At 51.8% G+C, this 24,883-nt stretch overlaps 1 protein-coding gene across 1 annotated transcript in view; it reads left to right on the forward strand.

The window, feature by feature from the left end:
* Positions 1-24,883, forward strand: part of VPS25 (vacuolar protein sorting 25 homolog) — a 148,333-nt gene that overhangs the window by 100,627 nt on the left and 22,823 nt on the right. Inside the window, exon 4 of the mRNA XM_069634170.1 lies at positions 15,850-15,938. Coding sequence (XP_069490271.1) covers positions 15,850-15,938 — 89 coding nt within the window. The remainder of the gene's footprint in view (positions 1-15,849; positions 15,939-24,883) is intronic.

Below are 24,883 nucleotides of genomic sequence, written 5' to 3' on the forward strand. Positions count from 1 at the left end.
AACTATTTACTATTCGGCCGAATACTTTAAATCTACTATTCGGTACACCACTAGTTGGTGTCCGATAAGGCCTTGTCTGGGGTTCTCTCCTCTTTACTCACTACCTCTTTGGTCGTGGAGCACTTTTCCTTTGATTCTCGTAACCAACTCTTCGTGGAAGACACCCAAATCATCATCTTTTTTCCTGAACTCTCCTCTAATCCTTTTTTCAAAATCTACTACTGTCTCTCTGCCATTTAAATATTGTACGTCTTTGCCCTCTCTGTTAACTGCTACCAAAACAGAGGTGCTCTTCTTCCCATCTCATCTCTTCCCCTGCCTTTCCATTTCCTACCTTTCACTCTTCCCCCACTCTCTTCTGCTAGAGTCCTTGGGCGTACTGTATGACCTTTCTCAACTTCTCTACTTTAATCTCCAAAATTGCAACAATGGCTCACCTCCACCTACCTCCTTCCTTTCAACACTGCCAATCATCTTTTAACCACTCTTGTCTTCTCTAAACTGGACTACTCTGCCAGCATCCTCTTTGGTCTCCCCAACAATGCTTTCTGTCCTTGCAACAAGATCACTTTGCAACCATTACTCTTTGAACTCCCTCTCCTGACACCTACTTCCTCTTGCCTTCACCAGGCTTGGTGGCTTGTAATGTAAAACAGGGTCATGTTTAAATGTTTTTTTCCTGGTTCACAAATGTATCCATGGTAAGGCACCACTGTATATATTCTCTATTCAACAAAACAAGCCTTCCTGTAATCTGCCCTGCCTCCTCGACTACCCTTGTGGCACCTCATCTTTCCTTTGCTTCATCTTGCTTCTGCTCTTTCTCTCTTCTTGCTCCACTTGCATGGAATTCTTTTCACCCGCACATCCGAGAAACGGTCCACACGGATTTGTTCAGAACCATACTTAAAGCCTAGCTCCTCACCTCTGAATTACCCTCTTAACCTACTTCTCATCCACCTTCTAGCTAAGATGATTCCCTGGCCTCTAACCTGCCTTTGGCCCCCACTTTCTCTGCCTGCAATCTAGAACTTCATCCATCATGGTCACATTGCTAACAGAGCTGGCTGTACCGCCTACTTACAAATGTCCAATGTTGATTGTCCTTACTCTTTGCAAGTCCACCCATGTATTGTCCCTGGTGACTTCCATTTACTCCCCTCCACAACGTGGTTAGAATGTCACTGGAGCGAGGGGCGGGGCCAGCATCGATGCTATGAAGACACTCCGCCAGATCTGTTTGATGAACCTTACTAGCGTACAATATGGTTCAAATAACGAAGAAAGCAGCGTGCCCAAATGCACATGTAGTGCCTGTAAGAGAGTGCGTTCTGCAGAAAGCCTAGAGAGCTGCTGAAAGGACAAAAAATGGTGGCGGAGCCGGCGGTGGAAAATGACCCTTATAGCTGGGGCAGCTATAACTAACACGCGCTGCGAACACCCAGGGCCACAAGCAGAGAGGTTGCTCAGCGTGGACCTCGGCACCCAAGTGACAAAAGGCAGAAACGAAGCTGAAGCCTGGTGAGCACTGGGTGAAGGAGCAGCAGTAAGACAAGTACAGCAACAATACGGAGAACGGCACTGGGGACAGAGAGACTTGTGGTGCGGGATGAGCAGTGGCCTGCTGGGAGGGCAGCTGAGAGGCTGTGGTGACCATAGGGAAGTGGAGCACACGAACGTGGGCCAGCATTCAGCAGTGCACGGCAAAAGGGGAGAAGCAGACTGCCCCGGGCGGCGGTGGTGACCCACATAGCAGTAGCTTGCCGTGTCAGACTCCCGTAGTGGGGGCTGCCGAGGACACATAAAACTAGCAGCGGAGGAGCAAGTGGGCTGTGGCGAGAGGGGCTCAGCCTGCCCCACTCAAGCTGAGCACCGGAGAGCTTAGGCACTGATGGTGAGAGAGGGACAAGGAGGAGTAGGGCTCGGTAGAGGAACGAGCCGGCTACAATGAGCAATTAACAGAGGCAGCAGGGACCTGAGACTCAGAGAGGAAAGGAAGGGAGAAGGCTGCCCCATTGTGAGTGACATAGCCCTGGTGTGAGAGGTGAGCAGCAACAGCTTGCCAAATTGTGCCATCAGCACAGGGCTGCCCCCTTTAAGCATAGATGGCAGTATAGCACCAGAGACGACAGCGTGGTGGAATTGGTCAACAGCAGTAATAAATCACAGAAGGAGCACGCCCTGCAAGGCACTTAAGTGAGGGCTGAAGGAAGGTGGGATCAGGGCAGCTGTGCAGGAATGAACAAACGAGTGGAAAGAAGCTTGGTCCGACATCGGCAAATCAACTGACACCTGGGAACCCCAGGGGCGGCCTGTGGCATTGGACAGGGGCACCACCATAAGGGAGCGCCTGAACCACAGGGACGTCTCATATAGCTCGGAAGACGCTGACACAGCAGCCCACAGAGGAGAGGTGCCACGAGGAAGGGACTGAGCACTGCCAAGAGGCCACCCACGGCCAACGAGAGGCAGACTTCCTTCCCGGAAGCCCTTCTGGGAGTGAAGCAACCAGCAGAGATGGACCCGCACAGAGGATACCTCGCTCACATGCAAGATAGACAACACAAAGTGAAGACTAGGCAGACCAGAATGGAAACCTTTGCATGCAAAGGGGAGGCAGGGTGCAAAGCATTGCAGGAGCTCTGCAACACGCAGACCGAGAGATGAGAACAAGATTCTTAAGGCCAAAGCAGTGCTCCAAACCACCTTGGAGAGGAAAATAGATTAGGTCATGGCTGATGAGCGGTTGCTGCAGAAGGATGTTGGAACACTGGTTGAAAGAGTGCGGACTGGGGAGACCCAGGCAGAGGAGAAATGGCAGCATATAGAGACCATGTCAGAGTTTCAGGAACTAAAAATGAAAGTAGCAATGCTGGAGAGTAGAGCTGAGGGTGCAGAAGGAAGGTCACGACAAAATTATAATCGGATACTCGTCCTGCCAGTGGGGGCAAAGGTCAAGGATACCATGCCATATGTGGCAAATATGCTACTGCAGGCAGTTGGGTCGGGCACCCTATCGCAGGGCTTGATGGAGGAGAGAGCCCACATGTCCCTCGCCAGAAAGCCCCCGCCTGGCGCAACCCCCTTTACCCATGATCGCAAAGATCCTAAACTACAGGGACTCCTGGTGTTCTCCAGGCAAGGGAGAATCATCGAAAGGGGGTCTGCCACAATTGCGGTCTACCCAGACTTCATGCCGATGGTGCAGAAATTTAGGGCGGCCTTCGGTCAGACAAAGACAGCGGCTTCAAATGCATGCTAATCCAACCTACAAAACTAAAGTCCTTCACAATGTCACTTACCATTTTTTTGACAGCAAGGAAGGAGCACACACACTTGGATGGACAGGCAGGGGATGCCCCCCCCTCTAGGAGAGGCATGATGCAGAGACTTGAGAGGCAGCAGAGAAGCAAGCGAGGACATCCCCTAGGAGACATGCTGTAGGGAATCGAGTGCTGTGCAAATGATGGGAGGGCGGGGGCGAAGATACTTTATATATGATAGGTTTTTTATAACACGCTTAATATCCAGGGGTTTCTAAGCGCGGACCCGGGGATCGAACCTGCGTTGCTTCATCTCGCCTTCCAAGGCGAGCACGTTGCCCCTGAGCTATCCTTACGAGCTTGAGGGCGATTGGGACGGTGACGGCTGACTCGGAGACAACGGTGTGAGAGGCCTTGTTATCACCATGTTCTCCTCACTGTCCTTTTTTTGTGGAGTTACTTGGAGTGCAAATTAGAGACTCACAGCTGCTGCGCATGAGACCAGTGGGAGGGGGAGTCCCGGTGGAGTGCGAGAAGCTGCAGAGCCTGAAAGAGCCATGAGCTGTTAGGCAGTTGTTGGGATGTTTGAGGTTTGGGGTGGGTAGAGTTGGAATGCATGCGGACCCACAGCACAGCCCGCATTACAGCGCTAGTTCATGGTGTGCCCAAACATTGGGGAATTATAAGGTGCATGTGGGAGATAGGTTTAGGTGGTGAGGGTGAAGGGGACCCGACACCTGAACAGGAATTGGTGGCAAGCCTGGCCTACGGGCGGGAGAGAGCAAGAGGGGACAGTCCAGAGAAGTGCAAGTGGGACATCTGAGAGAATGGGAAGCAAGTGACTGCTTTGAGTAACATTAAAGTCATCTCCTGTAATGTTAGGGGACTCAACAGCTTTGTCAAACAAAACTGGATGCATGCATTTCAGGGGCCCTTCTACAGGAGAATCACTGCAGCCGGGCATGCCACGATTATCAAGAAATGAGCGGGGTGGAAGGTGGACAGACATATGGCTCACCCTATTCTGCATACGCTAGGGACACACTTTTATATATGGGTGGGCCCCTCAGTGCCTTTTAAGCTACTGGAATGTGTGACAATGAGGGTAAGATGGGTTTACTGTACAGGTTCCTGGTGTAAAGACTGGAGGGGGGGTTATCTGTACTCCTGCCCTTTATGTGGCAGAGTAGAAGCACAGAGCACCTCAGCCAAGATTCTCCATAGAGTAGCAATGGACGAGCAATCTAGGCTTAAGCTCTCAGGAGGTGATGCAGACTGGTTCTTAAGTACAGTGTAGTCCCCAAGCCCCCACAAAGGAATTTCCACTCTGTTAGTGATAACACAGTTCTTTATATAAATAAGTTTCAAGTTATATACACAATCACAATAACATACTTTGGGCTCAGGCAATACTATGATACATATATTCAGTTTTAAGTGGTACCACAATTACTCTTGATTACATTAAAATGCACCAACTGCTGACCGTTTCAAATGTTATACAAATCAATAGCAAAAGGTATCAACAATAGGCTTGGGAGGAAAACAAGTTGGTTAAACAATTGGCAGAATACTGGGCCCCTACCACTAGGCACAGTTCTGTGTGAGGATCCCCCCACCTGGGCAAACTGTTAATAAGATATATTGACAAGCCCAGTCCATATAGTGTTTTGCAGAGTCATTTCCTTCTATAAATGTTCTACTACCCCAATGTACCTGGTTTAGCAGAGTTCGACGACGGATCATCGACATATCCTCCTTGAGTGGACTCCCTTTAAGGTAGGAGCCATGGATCATTGAGATTCCTTGAGGAAAAGGGTGAACAATGACATTGAGGCAGCAGCTTCGGTCCTGGCTGTGCTCGTTGACGATCAGTTGCGGATGTCCTGCGAAGATGAGTCATTCGGTGCACCTCGATGATGATACTTTGTAGCCGCAAAGCAGATCAATGAAGAACATAAACCCAGCAAGGGCATCGGGTTGTCGGCGATCGGGATTCGACCATGGCTGGCTTTCAGATCTTTGGTGTCTTTGAGGACTTTGGGTGGCAGGATACCCACGGGCGGGTTCTCCTCGGTTCGTCAGCGACCTTGACGTTCTCCGGCGGGACAAAGCGGTCTATGGTGATGAGCAAGGGAGTCCTTGATTCAAATGTCTTAGACAATGGAGCGTTGAGGCTCCGGTCGACGTGGTGACAGCGGTCCTCTGAACCTCGGCCGACGACGATGGACTTCAATGTCCGGGCACTGCACTTCAGATCCCACTGCGGTCCCCATTTCCAGTCGGCAGCCTTTCAATTACTGACTTCCAGGGAGCGTTGTTGAAGGTTAACTGGCGCACAGTGTTCCCTCGTAGCTCGGGAAGAGGTCTCCTAGCCAGGTTCTCTCTTGGATCAGTTCTTAGAGATGCGACCGCTTTCGGGTTGCGTCGAAGGAAAGCAGCAGCAAAACCTTCTTCTTCGGGATCCAGCAGGGGGCGCCGAGATTTGCTAAAGCACCTCCATCTGCCTCCTCTTACGGGTTGGCAAAAAGGGACCTGAGCCCCCCCCCCCGCCCCCATAACCTCCAAGAGTGACGTGCCAACGCCACTTGAGGCTGGGGGAACCCCTGGTGCATCGGCTGACAGAAACCCCGACCTTCGGGAGTGCAGCGTAGCCGGAGAACAGGTCTCGTTCTTTACTGCGGAGATCTGTGCGCTTCGGTGCCCGCCTGCAGCTCCACATCCCCTCTGCATCTGTTGAGGTGGGGGAGGGGATTTGGGTCTGTGCCGCCGGAGGCTCGTACCTGTGTCCCCCTTCCCCCGCCTCACTGGTGCTGCCAGGGTCATTGCTTTTGCCTCCCCTCGCCCGCCCTCTGGAGTGGAACGGGGCGGTGTGTCGGGAAGGCACTGTGGGTGCGGGTCTGGGGCAGTGCCCCTCCGCCCTTCCTTTGGGACTGTGGGGGTCCCGCTCCCCTCTTGTCTCTGGATTCCTCGCGGTGGGGGGAGCGCGGAGAGGGGCTTGCCTCGACCAGTGCCTTGTGAGCCTGGTAACTGGGTGCTTGCGGCTGTGCTCACCCCCCACCTTGCTGCAGCAGTTTGACAAGCTTTGCTGCTGTCTGGTGGGGGGGGGATCCGGTGGCTTGCCCCCGTGTGTCTTCTTTGGCCTTATAGGGGTCCTCCTGGTGTTGGTGTGAAGCCCCTTCTTCGGATGCAGGCCTGAGAACCCTCAGCTTTGTGAGAGCATCTGCAACCGGATTGAGAATGACTGATCCAGGCCCCGTGGGGAGTAAGTGGTCCTGCCCCCGCTCTCGGGATTTGCAACTGGGAATCCATCCTGACCTCTCTAGCCGGGGTGACATCCGAGGAAGGGGGGAGTATCTGGGGGGGTTCAGGCTACGGCCCGCACTGTTGAGTCGGGGGCAGAAGGAAGAGTTGTGGAACTGTCCTGTGGAGCCATCCTGCTTACCACATTGGTAGCACTGTGCAACCCACCTCATAGCTTCTTCCTTTGACCCGCGTTAGGCTGGTGTAGTGTCCCTTGGGCTTGCCAGGTTCCCCGCCTGCATGAGGTCTGTTGTCACGATGTCCCCCCCCCCCACGCAGCTGCCTTTGGGTCCGGCCTGCCGGGCGCTCCGTCACCTGTTTGAGCCCTCACTCCGCCTGGCAGGTCTTCACTGACCAATTTCCTCTGCTGAATGGGACCTCCTGGAATGGAGAGGCACGTCTTCTAGTCTACCAAACCTCCTCGCCTCCTTGCTGCTTTGCCCTGGGTCACCACGTTGTCCAATCTTGACTAAGTTAGGCGGACACCCCGACTCACGCCCTTGGTAGGCTGTGGCCCTTATGAGCTGGTCGGAATCACTTCAGAAGTTCTGCCGTGCACCCTCCAACTGTCCTCTCTCCTGACATGGTAGCTCCTGCGCAAGTAGAGACAGTTGATGCTAACTCCGTCACCAAGGGCATGACCGCTCTTCTGGAGGAAATACGTGGCTTTAGAGCGGACATTGCCGTGAGACTGGACACGCTTGATAGAAAAGTTGACACCATCGACGACCGAGTCCAAGCCCTGGAAGCAAGTGCGGCATCAATTGATGTCCTCGAAACCCAGCTGGATATGCGCCTGGCAGAATTGGAGAGAAGGGAGGAGAAATGCGCATTGAAGCTCGATGACTTGGAAAACAAAGTGTCGCTGCAATCTACGATCCTTGGCCAGTCCAGAGCGTGAGGGTGTGATGCAGGTACATATTCTCATAGCCGTGGTTAGTTTATTATTTGAGGGGGCCAACACCAACGAGTCAACGATTGACAGAGCTCACAGGGCGGGCGCTTCCAATAGAGGCCCCAGATACGTCCTTGTAAAATGTCATTATTTCTCTAAGAAGAGCAAGATCCTGGAACTGGCACGGAAGAAGGGTCCGATTTGTGTGGGAAAACTCTCAAATTTTGATTTTTTTCAAGATTTATGGCCTTCACTTTAGCTAAGCGCCGGCTTTACGCCCCTCTGACACTTATGCCCCTCTGACAAAAATGCTGCAAGCGAAGGGAGTGCATTACAGGTGGGAGTATGCCTTTTCACTGGCTTTTGAGTTGGAAGGCTACAAGTACGCCATGGTCACTGAGGATAACATTCGTAGAGTATCTCAAGAACTGCTGGTAGCTCCGAATGCCACTTCCTCAGTCGCTAACCCGTAGAGAGGACTGTCTGGGCCAATCAGAACCAAACCATCAGAGGAGAGATGTAAAGTTCGAGGTCAGATAAAATTCAGAAGGGTTGCTCCGGCCTCACCGGGTTCATCAAATGGGCGATGACCTCTGGTTTCAGATGTGTTGGTCTTACATGAGGGGGATGATCTGGCTCTTTGTAACCTGGTTTGTTTTTGTTAGGAGGCATCTACTGTTTCTTGAGACTATGATATGCATGTTTCAATGGCTAACTACCAGCCTACTGTGAGGGGGGGGGGGGAATCTTGCCCTTGGCGAGGCCTGGGCAAGGGGGTTTTAGATTTCCCAGTGCAGGAATGTTCTTGCTTTGTCTTCAGTGTGTTTTTCTGGGGGGGGGGGGGGGGTAGGGTGGGGTCTGCTCTTGTTGTTGATGTTGAGCTCATTTGCCCGGAGTGGGGGAGTCACCGGTGGCCTGGCCTGGTCTAGCCTCAAGCTGTTGCCGCTCGGGGTCCTGGCATTCAGGGGTTGGGTGGGTGGGGGGGTGGAGGAGGGTTTTTCAATCAATTGTTGGGAGTTGTCTTTTTAGGCTTCCGGGGGATAGCGGTTCTACAAGGTTCTACATGCATAACTATTGGGCACAGAGGCAGGGTGTTGGCACAGACGAAACAGGCTCCCTAATGGGGGCAGATAAATATTTCCATCTTTTCAATGGGTGATACTCTTCAGATTTTGACTATGGGGTCTCTGGATGTGCAGGGATTAAACGCTCCTACTAAGATCGTTGGTGATGAGGGAATTCACTAGGCTCAAACTTCACTTTCTCTTTTTGCAGGAAACCCATTGGGTTAAGGGGAAGGAACACGGGCCATATAGCAGATGTTTAATTCCCCCCATTCCACAAAGAAACGGGGGGTGATGGGGAAATCCCCTAACCCTTGCCCCGACCTGTGGCTCCAGACGAAGTTGGCGGATTCTTTCCGTCAGATTAATGGGGAATTGGGCTTAGTGGACTTGCATCCTCCTGGACAGGATCGCGAACCGTACTTCACTTTTTTCTCTAAAAACACATTTGGCGTTCGCGTGGATCGATAATATCCTGATAGATTCCTCTGTCTGGGACTGTCTCAGAATTTGGGGTAGAGTCTATCCCGTGGTCCGACCATGACTTGGTTAAGGTCAGTTTAGGTGTCCCCTCTCCCTCCCCTCCTAGGTCTCGATGGATGCGTTACGACACTTTGCTGCAGGATAAAGAGTTGAGAAAGTCCCTTCTAGTTACTATCAAGGAATATTTTGTCCTCGATGATACTGCGGAAGTGGATGTTATGGGAGTTTTGGATGCCTTCAAAGCCACGATCAGAGGCACCCTTATGAAGATGGGCTTGAGAAAGAAGGAGGAGAGGGACAGAGATGAGGAAAAGTTAAGAGAGCAAATTGCTGCCATTCAGCCAGAGGGGAAATTAAAGTCCCAGATGCTCTCGGGCAAGTGGGCGGAACTCCAAAAACTTGGGGCGAAATTGTCCGTCCTCCTGGTAAGCCAGACTGAAAGAAAACTAGCCTTTTCAAAACAGATGTACATGGGGAAGGGGGAAAAGGCAGCTAGGATCCTAGCTTGGAGGCTTAGGGAGCTTAGAAACAGTAGAAGAGTAAATTCCATCTGCTCTCCAGTGGGGGAGAAAATCCTGCAGGATGGCCTGATAGCTGAACAATTTAGGCAGTACTATGAGGCCTGTATGCATCAGAGTACACAGGGGATGGTACTGATGTGGACCAATTCCTAGAATCCCTTCCCATTCTTCGTCTCTCTCCCGAGACTGCTGACTCTTTGGAGCTCCACATAATGCCCCAGGAAATAATTGATACCATCTCCTCTCTAAAAAGCGGGACCACTCCAGGGGACAATGGTTTCACAGTTCGCTTCTACAAGACGTACTGCTCCACACTGGCCCCGTTCTTGGTTAAAATGTTTAATTCCCCCCTTGACACAGGCTCCCTTCCATACTCTGATGTCCGCTCTTATTGTGGTTCTCCCCAAAGAGGGGAAAGACCCTTCCCTCTGTCAGTCCTACCGGCCCATCTCCCTTCTCAATACAGATGTTAACATTTTGGCTAAACTCCTAGAAATAGATTGGCGAAACTTCTCCCTTCCCTGGTGTACGGAGACCAGGTTGGTTTAATTCCTGGTCGCCAGGGGTCAGACAATGTGAGGAAAACTCTGGATCTCATGCACGGGGTTTCGAACCGGGATTTAAAAGCCTACCTCCTCTCTTTAGACTCAGAAAAGGCCTTCGACCGAGTCGAATGGCCTTACGCGTAAGGTGCTCCGGAAAATTTTCCTGGGAGACAAATTTAGTGGGTGGGTCTCAGCCCTATACAATGGCCCTTGTGGCAAGGGCTCTGGTTAATAGCTGTAACTCGGCACTCCTGCCACTATCCATAGGCACCCGCCAGGGGTGCCACTTGTCCCCCCTCTTATATGCCTTGGCGATGGAACCCCTCGCCATTACAATCAGGGCCGAAAGCGGGATCTCGGAAGTGTGGGGACTGTGAATTTAAACTATCTCTGTTTGCGGATGATATTTTGGCTTACTTGACTAACCTCCAGGATTCCCTTCCCCAACTGCTTGGCCTCATTGGCTGCTTTGGCTCCTTCTCAGGGCTTAAGGTCAACATGACCAAGTCCTGCATAATGCCGATAGGTGTGATAGACCATGCAATTAATAGCAAAGCTGAGGTGCTGGGAATGAGAGTAGAACGGAAAGCCACAAGATATTTAGGCACCACCATTCCCAGAGACCTAGGTAAAATGTTTGAATCTAACTTCCCCCCCACTTATGGCAAAGATTACCAGTGACCTGGTATGTTGGGCTCCCCTCCCTCTTTTGTGGTTTGAGCGCATGGTCACGGTTAAAATGAACATACTGCCCTGACTTCTATCTCTTCTCGCCCTCCTCTGCATTGTCCCAGAATCTTTTTTTTTTTAAATATGGCAGTCCCGTGTCCTTCATTTCGAATGGTAACAGGGCAAGAGTGAAATTTTCGACCCTAACTCTCCCAAAAACTTTGGGAGGCTTTGGCCTCCCTGATTTCAGATTGTACTATAAGGCAGCCCAGTTGCATGTGATGCTAGAACACATGAGATGACCTAGGGACTTATTGGACTTACGTGGAGTATGTCCAGACCCACCCGAAAAAAGTCAGGGATCTCCTCTGGGTCCCCCCGAAATCCCTTCCATCGCATATCAGATCACACCCAACACTGGCTGCCCTGTGGGCATTGTGGAAGCCAAGCAAAGATGACAAACGGCTCTCTTCTTGGCCTTCCCCCTTATCTTCTCTCTGGGCCCCCGTGTAACCTAGGTTCTAGGGGTTTCCGCGAAACGCAATCGTGGTCTGATCAGGGGTTGGAAGGAGCAGCTCCGTTCTTTAGCCATGGTGTCTTCATTGAATGTGACCAAAACTGTCTGAGGTGTTGGGGGTCAACCCGCCCCATCTTTGAATATTTGCGTCTCAAGGGGATCCTTACTCAGGCTGGCCGATATGACTCGTCCCTTTACTCCCTTTTGCAAGATCTTCGTGGAATCCAAGACCAGAAAGGCTCTTTCTAAAATGTATAAGGTAATGGTCACTTCTAATTTAGAGTGCAGACAGCCGTTCAAACAAATATGGGAGGAAAGAATGGGCCTAACCCTTGAAGATTCTACATGGAGGGCAATCTTTAAGTCCATCTTTTCGGAGACGTTATACACTTCAGCCATGGAGCATAGCTTCTCCACTCTTGGCATCGGACCCCAGTCACCCTATCTAGGATGTTTGCGAAATTGTCTCCAATGTGCCCTAGGATGTGCTCACATTGCGGAACCTGGTACCTCATGTGGTGGGCGTGCCCGGTTAACCAAGTCTATTGGTCCGAACTGCTCAGCTAGATCAAAGATGTAGTAGGAACGGGCCCGTCCCTTCTCCCCTTGGTGATCCTTTTGGGTACGTCCATGCCCGAAGATGAGCTTTATACCTTTCCAAAGGTGATACGGGCTGTGTTGAGAGCAGGGAGACTAGCCCAAAAATGGAAGAGCACCGCTGCTCCCTCTAAGGCGGAATGTCTCAACAAGTTATTAGCTATTTCCACCTACGAAAAATTGTCAGCCATCACCAATGATACAATGTCTTCTTTCTTAGAGGATTGGACTGTTGTTGTTTGGAATGACTGTGATGCAATGAGATTGTAAATTGGTTGTGCTTCTTGAGTCTCTACATTCTTGTTTGCATTATTTATCACCCACTCTTTTGCTGCATCTCTTAACGCTGTGTGGGACCTCATTGTCGTTGCCACCCTACAAGTTTTAATCAGTCTAGTTCTATCCCTATGCCTCTTGAACCTATTGCCTAGTAAAGCCTGGTATTCCTTTGTGTTGGGGTGGAGGACAGGGAGGGAGGGTGGGCATTGGGGGGAGCTTATCAGCATTGTTTCTTTAATTGTAATTGGTGTTTTTCGCCGGGTGTTCCCTGGCAGTTCCTTTTGTATGTTGAAATGCTTAATAAAAACTAAGTTAAAAAAAAAAAAAACCTTCTTCTAGCTCGGCTTCAAGGTAAGCATCGAGTTCCGACTTCAGCTTCTGAACAATTCCAGTAAGTGAGATATACTGTTCTGCTTCGCTGAGCCATGCTCAGGGTGGCAATCATTCAGAAGAGCATTCAGCAGGCAGGCAGCCAGCCAATCAGGCTTGCAGTGCATTCAGGCCATTCTTCTCCATCCAGACACTCGCAACAAGGAATGTGGATTGGGACAAGCACCCAGCCATTCAGCACTCCACACTGCGTTAATACCAGTTTCAGGTAGGGCTGTATCATTCATTCTCTTAAACACCAGAAACCAGACCCCCATAACATGAAATGTATATTGGTCACACACTCCCTTCACCCAGGTCCCACCCCAAGGGCGTACCCACAACATAGTCTTTGGGAAGGCTCCAGCCAGTCTGGCCTGGACTTTCACAATACCATATATGGAACTTCCACCCAACAGCCAGTTAGGGGAAGGGAAAGAGTCGGGGCTTCCCAGGACTTGGGGGGAAAACAAAGTAACAGGCGATAGAAAGCAAGAGGCCACAGGGGCCATCTTGTCTCCTATCAGGAATCGACTGATTCCAATGGCAGGGTCTGAGTATCCCAAAATGGAGGATACTCGGAGCACCTGTCAAATTCATCATGAAGCTGCCACCGCCCATACCCTGCTCTGTGGGCCACACACAGGTGCCCAAAAACATACACTAGGGGTACAGGGTTGTACACCCACCAATGGGTGCCATAAGGGTATCCCAAGGGTCTGTTCATCAAACCAAAAAGAGGAAGAGCTGCACTGCCAGGAGTCCCACATGGACGCCTGTGCAGAAAACACACAGCACACATGGAAAAAAGGAGTACAGGACAAGGACATGGAGGCCCTGTCCCTCCAATGCATTTCCAGAATCACACCTGGAGCAGCAGGAAATGTGCTTTATCAATACGTATGCTCCCAACCACGATGCTACCCACCTTCTTTAGGTCATTGGGTCCCAGAAGACTGCCAGCATACAGGGGCACTCTGTGGATATAGGGTGGGGTGGAGGTTATGGTTTAACTGCACACTTGACCTTACACTGGACAGATCAGATGAAAAGCAAAGGAAATGGGCACCGCCAGTGAAGAGCTGAGCACACTTCTCTGGGAACTGGTGCTGAGAGACATCTGGAGGCAGATGCATGGGGATCAGAGGGGCTACTTATTATTCAAGAACGCACCATGTGCACACACGCATAGGCTACGTGCTTATGGGCGTCAAGTCCTTGGGTGAATTTGTCTCAGCAGAGTACAGTGCGAGGGTCTTGTCAGACCACGCACCGCTGGTCGTGACATGGCAATAGGAAAAATGGGGGGCATAAGGAGAGACCTGCTGTACAGCATCGCAAGTATGGAAGCGCAGATGGAAGCTTTGGCACAGGGATGGAAAGACCATCAGGGTGGGAGAGGGAACTTATTGAGCTTAGACAGACCTGTATTGCAGACTGGGACCGTTTGGGCAAACAAGATTACACAAAGTACTTGGGAAAAACTCTGCAAAGTGGGGACAAGCCTGGGAGAATGTTGGCCTGGCTATGTTGTACAGAGGAAAAGAGGGGAGTTATCAGCTTCATAAGGGATGAATGTGGGGAGGAGTGGCTGGCCCAAAGCGAGATTAGTGAGATCTTTGGCAGATTTATATCAACAGTTGTATAGTACAGAAGAGAAGGGAAACGCTGAGGAAATGGGGGATGCCCTGGCTGATATAGTGCTTCTGTGCCTAGAACAAGAGCAGGCAGAGATTCACATTGATAGGAATTGGCAGAGTAAGTCAAAATTGTCCACAGCGCTTATACAGTAAATTAAGCAATTGGCACCAGGCAGCGGGTGTCTGTGAGGTGTGGGTACACTGCCAGTCTACTACCACGGTGCATAAACAGTAGATAAAGGGTCCACAGACACACTGCGCCAAAAAAGTGCAAACATTAAACTGCGGTCTGGTGTTTATTCAGGGAGATCAAAAACAGCCTGACACGTGTTTCGAGCTCAACTGGCTCTTCATCTGAGGCTGATATGTTACATTGATATATCCAACACAATATTAGCACATACGTGTTCAAAATAAAATAAGGATGCCAATTGTGACAAACGAGGCACCAAGTTAGGTGACAGTAAGAGGCAACAAGTATAATGAATCAAATGTGATGAACAAATTAGAAGTTGCATTGCGTACATGTCACAAAGCAAGGAAATCAGGTACACATTTATGCATACGAGAAAAGCCATAGAATCCAAAAATCAATGTGGGGTGGGGGGAAGGAGAAAAACAGATAGAAAATGAAGCGTTAATTTCAATAATAGTCTAGCGCGATCAGAGACATTTTTGTCTAGTAGTAATCGCAGTAAAATGGTATCTTGTAGTTGAAAATGATTGCTTCAATTGCATAGAGGCATGAATTATGCCTGTAAATGTGACAACTGACGTGAGGAGATAAAATGTAAAGGCCAGTGGTTAGTAAAACCAGAAGAACTCACCCAATGGTGCATGGTGAAAGAAAAATAAATTGAATTGAATTACCTCTAATGCTTCGCGGATGCGGTAATTTTCTGAGATAAAAGGATAAAAAAATGACATGTCAACTAACAAAAATGTGAGACACACGAAGAAAGCTTATTGGGGATTGGGTTGCTAAGGCAATAGATTGCCTGTAATTCAAATAATAAAGAATTATCCAAAACTGCACGTAGATTGAATCAGCAAACTGGTTAATTTGCTGCAACTGGAACAAAAGCTAATCCCTTTGCCAGAAGGGCCAATTTTGATGTATTCAATGTGTATTGTGAGAGGTTAATGATAAGTATCCCATCATCACCTAATGATTCGAAAACAATTGTCTGGTCCTCCTCCCTTCTTTGAATTGAGGTTGTCTGTTACGCGGCCCTCCCTGTTGGCCCCCCCTGAAAAAAACATGTTGCTGCTGGCCCCTCGTTCCTCCTGTGCGCTCGGCCCTACTCTTCCTCCTCCAGATTCTTCAGAATCATTAGATGACCACTAGGTGTTAGAGAAAGTTACATACCTATTTGGTAGTCGATTGTTAAATCTGCTAATCGTCTCTGTGTAAAACCCGTCACCCAAATAAGGGTAGGTTTTCGCTTCCTTATAATATTTTGTATCTTTTTGAAGTTTCTGGATCTTCCGATCCAGATTAAGTTGTTTGATTTCTTTTTTTTTTTCTTTTTTCTTCCTCGATTTTGTAGTTTTTTGGCATCCTGCACAGCTTTATTCTCTGCAAATTGCTTTTCTAGGGCTACCAATTCCCCACCATGTGTCTTTGCTTCTTCCTCCGACATTTCGATCAATAGGATTTATAACGATTATACTGTATGGTAACACCTTTTTGTTTCATTTCAGGAAATTTAGAGTGGTTAGATAAAACCAAATCCAGCTTTCTGATCATGTGGAGAAGACCAGAAGAATGGGGAAAACTTATTTATCAATGGGTAAGAGTGAGAAAAATTGGTTACAGCCACTGTGTGGCCCCTTGCATAGATTTCTGAACAAAAGAAAGGGCTTTAAGTGTTTGGGAACAACAATGGGCTTGGTGTATGGTATATGTGATGACTTGCTCTGTCTACATTGCCGTCATTACTGACTTAGTGCAAAATGTATAAATGTGGGCTCCTAAGCCCTGCAATATTGCAGTCACCAAGGCGTCCTACCCTCTGCGTTCCTAAGCTTCTGTGAAGTATACATGCGTTTGAGCTGCACTGTTGAAAGTGTGCAGAGGCATCTCATGTCTCGTAATATGTCTCGTAATATCAAGTCTCGTAATATAGATGTGACCTCGAAAATACAATCTGATCCCCTGGGCAACTAAAGATGATTCTCCAGCATGGGGTCTGGCATGGATTCACATGCTCATGAATATTCCCCGTTGTCAGGCTGGGAATCCTCGGTAAAGAAAAAAATCAGTATCCGTTTCGTTTCTGATCTGTCTTTCTTAGTAGTAACCAATCACTGATCTCTGGGTCATACTGCCCCCAGCCAATGACTGCCCTCTCCCTAAGCCCGCCCCTGGCAGCCATCCTCAGATTTTTACTGCACGCTCAAGTGTTGGGAGTCCTCGTGTTTAGCTCTCGAGTTTTTTACTGCGTTTTCACGTTTTTTCAGGAGAATTTCTCTTTTTCGGTTTAATCGAGCCTCAAGCTCCACCGTTTCTACTTCCGATAACGGGGACCTTCGGAATTCTTCTACGCCCCTCAAGGGTGAAGTTTTCGTCGAGTTTACACTTCTTGGAGGATTTTGAAGATCTGCGGCCTACCTCAAGACATGGCCCAGGACAAAGGGAGCTCGATGCCCGGATCCAAGCTGTTCAGGAACTGCCCTGGATGCGGATTATATAACGTTTTCAAGGAGGACGAGCATTTGCGATGTCTCTACTGCCTCCATGGGGACAAGACGCACGTGGAGAAGGACTGTTGTTCTGCAAGAACCTTTCGGAACGGACCAAACAAGATCGTCGTTCCCGCCTCGCCACCTGGCTGGAGAAGGGCACAGCAAGTGAGAAGGCGAAGAAGTCTGAGCGGGCTTCTAAGTCCTTTTTAGGGCGCCCCGGCGACGGGGGCCCAACAGAAGGCCAAGCTCTGCGAGTCCGCCGGCTCCGGGAGCGCCGAAAGGTCGGGCTCTTCGGTTGCCAAGCAGGGCGCTACTTCCCCGGCACGTTTGACCACAAGCCAGTGCTCTGGGTCGGGGAAGAGGAAGTCTGAGAACCCGGGTAGGCCGCTGGAGCGGACCCGGTCGATCTCGAAGGGGGGAGCGAGGCGTTGACCCTCCCCCCAAGGCAAAGGCCCAGGACGCACCTAAGGTGGTGAGGGCCTTGATCCACCCGGCTAAGGCCTCTACCGAAGTGGTCTCTGCGACCCCGGCTGAAACTACGCCAATGGAAACGGCCTCTGGGCCCAGAGTATCCCTGCCGCCGCGGAGGGAATCCTCTTTCCAGCCCATCGCTAAGACCCCCGTGAAGCCCCCGGCTGAAAGAGGGGGTGGGGCCCGTTGGCCGTTACAGACTCGGAATCAGCCTCTGAGGAGGAACTTGTGGAGACAGAGAGGGGCCTCAACGAAAGGTTCAAAGAGGTTCGAGAAGGTTCGATCCCAGACGGTCCCTACTGACGTGATCGATGATAGCGACAAGGACGACGAACATGGCCCACGGGAGCGGCCATCCCGTCCGTCGCAGCCATTGCCCGAGCCCCAGGATAGCTCGGCGGCCATTTTGTTGGCAATCCAATCCTTATGTACCGAGATAAGGACGAGATTACCACGCACCCCGATGAAGGAGCCAGAACCAGGCCCGTCGGGAAGCCCTCCGAACAAGCGGAGGGGAGTTCACCCTGCTCCGCCCTTCGTGCCTGCGAGACCGGCGGACCCCTCATCCCCCTCGCCGGGAGAGGATACGGCAACGGATACGGGGACAGACGACGACGGCGGCGATGACTCAGCGGACATCCCGTCGTCGCCTCCCCCGCAGGCGTCCCCAGCCGACGAGGTTGGTTCTTTCAACGCCATGATAAGCAGGGCATCCGAGCTCTTCCAGCTCTGCCCTGAAGAACAGAAAAAGGAGGGGATTCTGTACCAGCGACGAGAGGCTAAGAAGACGGTCCTCGCGGTGCCTTTACTCGACGACATCTGGGAAGAGGGGCTTGGTGTCCTCAAGAACCCTGCCACGACACCCGCCAAGAGGGACGGGTACGAGAAGAAGTACAGAGTCCCCGATGCCGCTCCCTTGTGCCTCAGGGCCCAGCCCCCGCCAGACTCGGTCGTCTCGGCAGCGGCTAAGAAGAAGGCAGCGGGTGCAGCGGCTTCAACTTCCACCACCCCGCCGGACAGCGAGGGTAAGAAGTTGGACTCTATGGGACGACGAGTCATCTCGTCGGCAGCGATGACGATTAAGGCGGCCAATGCCTTAGCGATCGTGGCCCCCTACGACAGGGAGCTCTGGTTCAAGATGGCTCCCCTGCTAGATTTCCTGCCTGATGACAAAAGGGCGGAGGCCCTAGAGATTCTGCAGGAGGGCGAAGTGGCGTCGGATCACGCCATTACGGTGGCAACGGACATTGCCGATACCGGATTTCGCCAACTGGGCAACGGAGTTTGCCTCCGACGAGGATGGCTCAAGGCGACAGACTTTCGCCAGGACGTCCAGACCAGAGTGTTGGACATGCCGTTCGATGGCAACAACCTCTTTGGTAAGGCAGTGGATGAGTCTCTACAGGCCATCAAGACCGATTTGGAGACGGCCCGGGCCCTTGGTGTGCTTCAGCAGCGACGGCCCTTTCGGAGCTGTGGAGGCAGACAGGGTGCCTCCAAAGGATCCAGCGGTGGCTCCTCCACCTACCGCCAGGCGGCCTGCTCCTCTTCCCTGGAGGCCTACAGAAGTCGTGGCAAACAAGGGGGTTCCCGCCGTCGGCGGCAAGGCCGCTTCCAAGCAAGAATGACCCGGCCGTGCTGTCGGGCCCCCACCGAAGCACCCCAGTGGGAGGCCGGCTGACGAAGTTCGTCGGCGTGTGGGAGTCCATCTGCACCGACCGTTGGGTGTTGGACACCCTGGCCAACGGGCAATCGCTGGAATTCCAAAAGAAATGCCCTCGCATTCCTCCCGTGGCCAGGAAGGAAAATCACGTCCCTCAACTGCTGTTGGAGGTAAGGGCGATGCTCAAGAAAGGGGCCATCGAGCTCGTCCCCAGAAGGCTCCGGGGCTCTGGAGTGTACTCAAGGTACTTCCTCGTCAGTAAGAAGACAGGCGGTTGGCGCCCCATCCTGGAACTGCGCCGCTTAAACAAGTACACCAAGGCACAGAAATTCAGGATGGTCACCCTCCAGCACGTGCTGGGACAGCTGGAGGAAGGCGACTTCCTATCGTCGCTGGACCTGGAGGATGCTTACTTCCACATCCCCATTCTAAGAAGGCACAGGAAGTTCCTCAGGTTCGTGGTTCAAGGACGCCACTACCAATTCAGGGCTCTACCGTTCGGATTAAAGTCGGCACCCAGGGTTTTCACCAAGTGCCTGGCACCAGTGACGGCACAGCTGCGCCTGCAGGGGATCCACGTCTACCCCTACCTGGACGACTGGCTAATCCGGGCAAGGTCAAGGGAACTCGCCGTCGATCATACGGCGAGGACCGTCCGGTTGCCACGGAGCTGGGGTTCTCCATCAACTACTCCAAATCCCACCTGGTTCTGTCGCAAGTGGCACTGTTTTTGGGGGCGAAGCTCGATACAGTGGAGCAATTGGCCTCCCCTTCAGAGAGGAGGACCAATACCATCCTGGGCAAGGTACGGCGACTGTTCGCCACGGACGTGGCCAGGGTGAGGTCCATCAAGTCCCTTCTCGGGATGTCCTCATGCATCTACCTTGTACCCCTTTGCAGACTTCAGATGCGTCCGCTGCAGGAGTTCCTCGACGCCCGCTGGTTTCAGGCGGGGGGCTGCTTCGAGGACAGGATCCGCCTCGACGAGGAGTTCCGTTGGGCGATCCTATGGTGGGCACCCGGGCTCACCTCACGACGGGCAATGACTTTCAAACCCCGGAGTTTCAGGAGACGGTGACTACGGACGCCTCTCTGGAGGGTTGGGGGGCCCACACCGGAGATCTCCATGCAAGAGGCCTTTGGCTCCCGGAGGAGAGGTTTCTTCACATCAACATCTTGGAGCTCCGTGCAGTGTTCTGGGCACTCAAGTCGTTCCTCCCGTCCCTCAAGGACAAAGTGGTGAGGATCTTCACCGACAACACCACCACGATGTTCTACATACGGAAGCAGGGGGGCACCAGATCCCCAGCCCTATCCAAGGAGGCCCAGGATCTGTGGCACTGGGCCGTCGCCCAGGGGATGTTTCTGGTTCCCTTCCACCTGGCAGGAATAAAAAACGCCATTGCCGACTCACTCAGCAGGGAGCTACGCTCGTGCCACGAGTGGGAACTGCACCAGGATCAAGTGGATCGACACTTCCGACGATGGGGCAAACCCCGGATCGACTTGTTCGCGATGGCGACGAACTCCAAGTGCCAGAGGTTCTCCAGCAGGTTCCCCTAGCAGAGGAGCATGGGCGATGCTTTCTCGTTCCTTTGGGACGGCCTGTTTCTATACGCGTTCCCTCCATTGCCGTTGCTGCTCCACCTCATCAACCAGCTCAAGAAGTCCAGGTGCAGGATGATCCTCGTCGCACTGGCGTGGCCGAGGCAGATCTGGTTCCCGGACCTTCTGGACTTGTCAACGTCCCCGCCAGTCAGGTTTGCCGGCGGACGCGGATCTTCTCTCCAGAGAATGAGGCGCCATTCTACACCACGACCCACAGTCACTGAACTTCCAGGCCTGGCTCCTGCAGCACTAGAGTTTGGAGGGTACAATATCCTGGCTGATTGCAGAGAGGGTCTTGCAAAGGCCAGGGCGTCCTCAACTCTCAAGTGTTATGGTCATAAATGGAAGAGGTTCTCTGTCTGGTGCCGTGCACAGAAGATTAACCCTCTGCGGATTACGGCCCCTCAAGTGCTGCCGTACTTACTGTCGCTGGCCAGAGCTGGACTGGCTCACGCCTCCATAAAAATACATCTGGCTGCCATCTCCCGATATACCAGGACTACGGGACGGGCGTCCTTGTGGTCTCATCGCCTGTTCAAGGAATTTATGAAGGGATTATTCCGGTCATTGCCCCGGCGTGGGAACTTAATGTGGTGCTGACCAGGCTCATTGAGGGACCCCATTCGAGCCTATGCATTCGGCGCCTTTTGAAGTTCCTGTCATGGAAGACAGCGTTCCTCGTGGCTATCACCTCTGCACGACGAGTGGGAGAGATTCAGGCCCTATCTTGCAAGCCTCCATACTTGACTTTTCATGACACGAGGGTGGTGCTGAGGACGCACCCCTCCTTCATGCCCAAGGTGCCGTCGGACTTCCACCTCAACGAGCCCTTGGTGTTACCAGTTTTCTTTCCGTCGCCTTCGACGCCGGGCGAGAGGACTTTGCACTCGCTGGATGTAGCTAGAGCGCTGAAGTTCTACGTGGACCGCACAAAGAGTTTTCGGAAGACGTCACAACTGTTTGTGAACTTTGGGTCTGTGAATCAAGGGTATGCGCTCTCGAAGACTTCCATTTCCAGATGGCTCTCTGGCTGCATTATGCATTGTCACTGGTTGGCAAACCGACCGCTGCCTGGCCGTCCGAGAGCCCATTCGACCAGAGCGATCGCTGCTACCACGGCGTTCCTGTCTGGTGTGCCTCTGCTGGAGATCTGCAGGGCTGCTACGTGGAGGTCGACGCACATCTTCACAAGATTCTACTGCGTCGATCGGGACTCCAGGGAGGAGTCCAGGGTCGGCCAAGCGGTGCTGCGCAACCTGTTCGCCTAAGGTGACCCTGGTGAGGAGGTAAGAGATGCTTAATGTTGAGTTGTTGTATTGCTTAATGTTGAGCCTGTTGCCACCTCCCGTGGTTGTGCATGTGTATACTGCTATGTATTCTTTTATTCGTGAGCATGTGAATCCATGCCAGACCCCATGCTGGAGAAGGAACAAGTTACTTACCTGTAACTGTTGTTCTCCAGCATGGGTCTGGCATGGATTCACATGCGAACCCTCCCACCTACCCCTCTGCGGCTCTTCACTTGATCATACTGCCTTTTGGCGTGCTACCAAATCTGAGGATGGCTGCCAGGAGAGGGCAGTCATTGGCTGAGGCAGTATGACCCAGAGATCAGTGTTAAGACGGATTTCTGAACTCTGTCCTGGTGGCGCAGAAGTTCAGAAGGCCAACCCAATTACTTGGAACAGGGTAACCTCTGGACAAGCCAGACCAATCAAGTTAGCGATCGCGGCGGTCAAGACTAGGTCTCAAGAGGGGTGAGGGTGACTGAAAGCCCGCAATGAGCACACAAAGCAAGAGCGCTTACAAACTACTCCAAACAGTTGTTATATCAAAAATAGATACACATTTATTTTAAGGCCTTTAAAACAATGACCGTAGCGAGAAAATCACACTATAACAATATTAACCCAACACATACCATATCAACACAATATATATACAAATACACAGTCGCAAGCGTTTAAAGCACGAAATATGTAGTCCACCTGAAAGGAAAGGAAAACCGGCAGTGCGATAACGCTTTTGACTCAGTTCGCCTTTAGAGGCACCTAACTAGATGGAAGTCCGAGCCCTGCGAAGAGTGGAGCCTTGTGCTCAAAGGACCTGCCACGCCGGTGCCAACGGGCAAAAGGGGAAGCTCTTCGGAGGAAGTCAGGCAGTTCGGGTTAGTGCACAGCAGAAGGAGAACAGGTTCCGCAACTCAAGCGCAGCCTCCACAGCGGGCAGAAGCAGAGCGCGAGTACGGCAAAAGGGTGCTGTTTTTACCCAGCAGGGAAAAGCAATGGGATACTGCAGGAGGGCGACCAGATCCTAGCTAAACTACTCACCGGTCCCCGAAGCAAGCAGACCCAGGCTTCTCCACGTTAGTTTCAGCAGCTGGCAGGTTCAGAAGAGCAGGGAACGCCTCGTAGTCGTGTAGAGCAAAAAGACGTCCCAATCGACGAAACCAGCAGAGTTTTGTTGCCGCAGCAGGACAACGGAGCGGCCGTGTGTATTCAAGCCAAATGTACACTCCTCCCTTCAGACTTGGGAACGCCAAGTGTACGAAGCGTGGGAGAGTGACAAGGACTCGAAATACAACACAACCTGGCGGCAGTTACAGAGCAGGACTCCCTTGTAAGCTGGTCAGTCAACTGGATGGCCCAGAGACACTTCCGAAGGCTTACTTGGCAGGAGATGATGAAGTCGCCGGGAATAGCTCTTCCTGCTATTCCAAAGGTCGAAGCACCAGTACAGGCCTTCTGGTTCGATCCAAGGAGGAAAGGGTTTCACAGGACGACAGCAGTGCAAAGGAGGATTCCTTCAGCGGGTCACCAGCGATTCCTCGGTCCAGCCTCTGGGTTGCAGGATACTTGGCTCCTGTATTCCTTCGTTCGTGAGAACTCAGGAGATCGACATGGCAGTGGTGTTTCCAGCTCCCTCTTATCCACGGTTCCCTTCGCGCCAAAACGGAGGGGAGCCAATGGGAGATCCGCTCATCAACACACATACCATACGTGGACCAATCACGGACCACGGTGGTCCCAGGCATTCACACCACCCCAGACTCTCTGGCACCCAGGATGTGTATTGGGACCAGACATCCCAGCCCACACCCTGGAGGCACACAAACGACATGTAGAAGCCCGCGAAAGCAACCCCGTTTCGCGGGAAAGTACATGCCCAAATAAGGAAGGCCCCGGGTCGCCCGACCTGGGGAAGGTGAAGGGAGCAAGACGGTCAGTGGACAAGACAAAGGAGCCTCGTGGTCTGGCCATTTTGGAGAGCCAGGCCACCATTTTGGGTTCAGGGCAAAAACGTGCTCAGAACCCCAAAAGGAGCTCAAAATAAACAAAACGATCGCTGCCACCATTCGAGTCCCTGAATGACTTGCACCGATCAAATACCATCCTAAAAGAGTATCTAGGGTCTGTAGAAGGCTAGAGACCCAAGAGAGCTGTAACTTAGCTTACAGTGCCCTCTTGTGTCATGTTGCACTAAAGCCGCAACACGATAAAAGAAACTACGGGAAACCGCGTTCCCCGGTACTGACTGTCTTAAGGGCATGTCAGTTTCCCCGTACGAAAGGAGCGAAAGCCCAGAGAAGTGCGGCAGAAGGCTGTACTTCTCTGGCAAAGTCAAGAACAAGGTTAAAAACAATAGCAAAAAGTTTAGGGGTTGCCACATGGAAGGAAAATTCCCTACAATTACGAAATCTTTCCTAACACTCGCCCCTCCCAGACTATGGACAGGGGGAACTAATCCACCCCTGGATGAGTCTCTTGTTCAGGTCGGTTAAACATTCTGGACAACCCATCAGCATTGCTATGTTGGACACCTGGCCTATGCTCAATAGTGAAGTCGAAGCCTTGTAGACTTATGGACCACCTAAGCAACTTTGGATTCTCCCCCTTCATGTTCATTAGCCACTTTAACGGCTTATGGTCAGTCTGCACAGTGAAGTGGGTCCCATAGAGGTAGGGCCTCAGCTTCCTTAGGGCCCACACAACAGAGAAACATTCTTTCTCTACCGTGGACCATCTGAGCTCTCTGTCCTTAAGCTGGCGACTAATAAAACCGATAGGGTGTTCCTTACCCTTCTCATCTACTTGTGATAGTACAGCTCCTATCCCAGTGTCAGAGGCATCCGTCTGCACGATAAAAGGTCTTTGATAATCAGGGGCCCTGAGCACAGGGGCCTGGCACAAGGAGTCTTTTAAGCCATTGAAGGCCTTCTCACACTTGTCGGTCCAAGTTACCTTCTTGGGTTTCTTCGGAGTTGTGAGGGCAGTCAGAGGAGCAGCTATGGTGCCATAGTCTGCCACA

This window comes from Ambystoma mexicanum, chromosome 13, assembly GCF_040938575.1.
Source record: "Ambystoma mexicanum isolate Mex_15411 chromosome 13, UKY_AmexF1_1, whole genome shotgun sequence".
NCBI lineage: Eukaryota > Metazoa > Chordata > Amphibia > Caudata > Ambystomatidae > Ambystoma > Ambystoma mexicanum.